The sequence below is a fragment of the Notothenia coriiceps genome, unplaced genomic scaffold, assembly GCF_000735185.1.
Source record: "Notothenia coriiceps isolate Sejong01 unplaced genomic scaffold, NC01 NC01_scaffold00010968, whole genome shotgun sequence".
Classification (NCBI taxonomy): domain Eukaryota; kingdom Metazoa; phylum Chordata; class Actinopteri; order Perciformes; family Nototheniidae; genus Notothenia; species Notothenia coriiceps.
The window spans coordinates 372083-374702 of NW_011343669.1; the positions used below are offsets into that span (position 1 = coordinate 372083).

General features: G+C 43.9%; 1 protein-coding gene across 1 annotated transcript in view; it reads right to left on the reverse strand.

Moving 5' to 3' along the window:
• The window catches only part of wdr90 (WD repeat domain 90), a 34513-nt gene that overhangs the window by 25501 nt on the left and 6392 nt on the right, over positions 1 to 2620 (reverse strand). The window contains exons 9-10 of the mRNA XM_010772197.1: positions 1748 to 1948; positions 728 to 848 (exon numbers count right to left, since the gene is read on the reverse strand). Of these exons, the coding sequence (XP_010770499.1) occupies positions 728 to 848; positions 1748 to 1948 (322 nt within the window). The remainder of the gene's footprint in view (positions 1 to 727; positions 849 to 1747; positions 1949 to 2620) is intronic.

The following is a 2620-nucleotide window of genomic DNA, read 5'->3' on the forward strand; positions in this document are numbered from 1 at the left end:
CGTACGTGTGTGCGTGTGTGTGTGTGTGTGTGTGTGTGTGTGAGAAAGAGAAAGAGAGAGAGAGCGCGCGCGCCAGGAATAATACCGAAGCATGTGCATACAAGATCCGTTAGAAAAAGCACAAAAACTCTAGAAAAACCAATCTCTCTTTGGATTAGATTTACTATGTTGATCCTAAATTGGGACATTATTTTGTTACAGCATGTTTACAGGCTTTGCATACAAGTTCATTCATTATATTTTCTTAAAACTGAAGATGTCCGTACAGCTCTTTAAATCATTTGGTGAGGAATTCCAGTTTAACCCCAACTACAGAGTTACTCATCTGTTTTAAAGTAGTATGTGTGCAAACTGATGCCTGTTGAAAATGTTATAAAATAAACAGTAAATATACATATTCAAAGTAGAAAGATATATAGACAATTTTTAGCATAGATAATATAGAATATACAGAATAAGTTTGTAATAGACCAACCTACTACAAAGGATACTATATACATATATTATAGAAGTGTGAAAGTTGCAGTTTATAGGTAAGTAAAGTGTGAGTTATTTTAAGCGAAAACAGAGTGAAATCTGTTTTGTTTTTTTTTTATTATGAAGCTGGAAGTTGGCAGCAAATATTTCCTGTTTCAGTTCTTGTAAAATCTTGATTGTACAGAATCTAACTGCAAAGACCAGGACTTGTGTGATGTGATTTAAGATGCTGAGTTATTATCTCAGTTACCTTATCAGTGTGTCCGATGAAGAATCTCTGCTGGTTAGACGATATCTTCATGGAGACGATGATTGCGTGACACGGATACACAACTTCATCACCCGATTTGCTCCACAGGGCCTGTAAAGTAAAGAAGTCCAGTTGTTAGACTCCATGGCATCAATGCATCATTTGTACCCTTTCAAACTGTACGCGAGTCCAGCATGATGAGACTCTACGGCCCGTTCACACAGCGGCGTGCGTTGACGCTTCACCATTCACTTTGAATGGGGTGACGTCACTTTTCGCCGAACTGCATTGTGGGAAGCGACGTGGAGCGTTGCTGGCGTTGCTTGCTGCAAAAGTTGAGCAATGTTCAACTTTTGACGCCTTGGCAGAAGCGTCAGCCAATCGAATCATATGCCAGTACAAGCTCTAGCCAATCAAACCGCTGCTTGTGTGTCAGGGGCGGGAGATTCATGTGATTGGTTGTTGGTCGAGTTTCAGACACGCCCGCCGGCAAGCGTCAACGCACGCCGCTGTGTAGACGGGCCGTATCACTTTTTTTTTTGTGTGTCAGTCATCCACACCAATTCAGAAGTGCTAGAAGATGATAGACAGATTGGACCAGTCACCTGCCAAAGTATTTTTGAAAGAGTGCCCTGCCCTTTCCAAATGGCTTCCAATGGAGCTTTCCTAGATGGTTTCTGAGTCAGGTTAGCAATGCTCCAATCACATGTTTTTACACACTATTACAGGGTGAATCTTAAAACTGAAGCTTGACTTTAAAGCAACCCAAGGAAGTTTCATGTAAATTTAGTTCTTCACTTCGAACTCGGCTGCGGGGGTGCTAGAGACGGAAGCACGTTGATACGACCTTCACCTACCGGAGATATGGCCGCATCTTACGAATAAACCTTCCGGTGGGTCGCTTAAAAACAAATATCGCAAATGATCGAACGCAATATCTGTCAGAAAAAATCGCAATTAGATTATTTCCCCAAATCGTGCCAGCCCTACTTCAACATGAGCATACAACTATATAAGTAAGTGGCTCCCCCAAGCCGAGTGATTCGATTGAGCCTGAGAATAGGGTCGGGAGCAGCTTCTAAGGAGGAGAGAGTAGAAAAAAGTGGATGAGCTCTCAAACTTTTGATGGATTCCTGTGTTCCACTCTGTAACTGACTCTCCTCTCTCACCTGTGCTGTCTGCGCTTTGTTGGAATGATGATAGATGCACCGGGGTGGCGAACTGGAGTGCAAGCAAGACCTGGGAATATAGCAAGAAGAGTGTTTACAACGCTGACCTCCTGGTGAGACAGACAGAGAGGACTGTGGTAATATAATGGCTTTTCTGTTGCTGTTAAGCTAAATTGAATGTACGACCTAGAGCAAAACAAGCTTCCACCTCCTGTTCACTTGTCCCTCCCCGTGTTGGCTGAAGCCGTCCCTCAGGATGAAGGTGAACATGAACGCCCCCGTCATCCGGGTGTCCCAGAAAGGCCCGGATGTGAACTGCTCTGAACTAGGTTGTCTCCTTGCTGGTCCAGTATTTTGGCCGGAGGGAATTCATCACTGTGCTGAGTAGGAAACAGACCCTAGCTCTGGGTATTCAGTCAGTCCACCCCAGGGGGGTTGATTCCTTGGGATCGTAAGAAGGACAGAAGGCAGGACACTGAGAAGCGAAACATATAGCAGCCTCCTCAGGAAAACTCTAAGCGATCTTCAAAACAAATCTAACGTCCGCCTATTGCGAGGGGGAACAAAATTCATGCTGATTCGATTTTAAAATACTTTTATTAATAAAGGTAGATTATGGTCTACGGGGCTGTGGTGGGAGTCTATTTTTATAGGGGTGGCCGCTGCAGCCGAGGAATACTAACGAATAACCGATGGATGGGCCGAAACCGATACCGGAGAATCA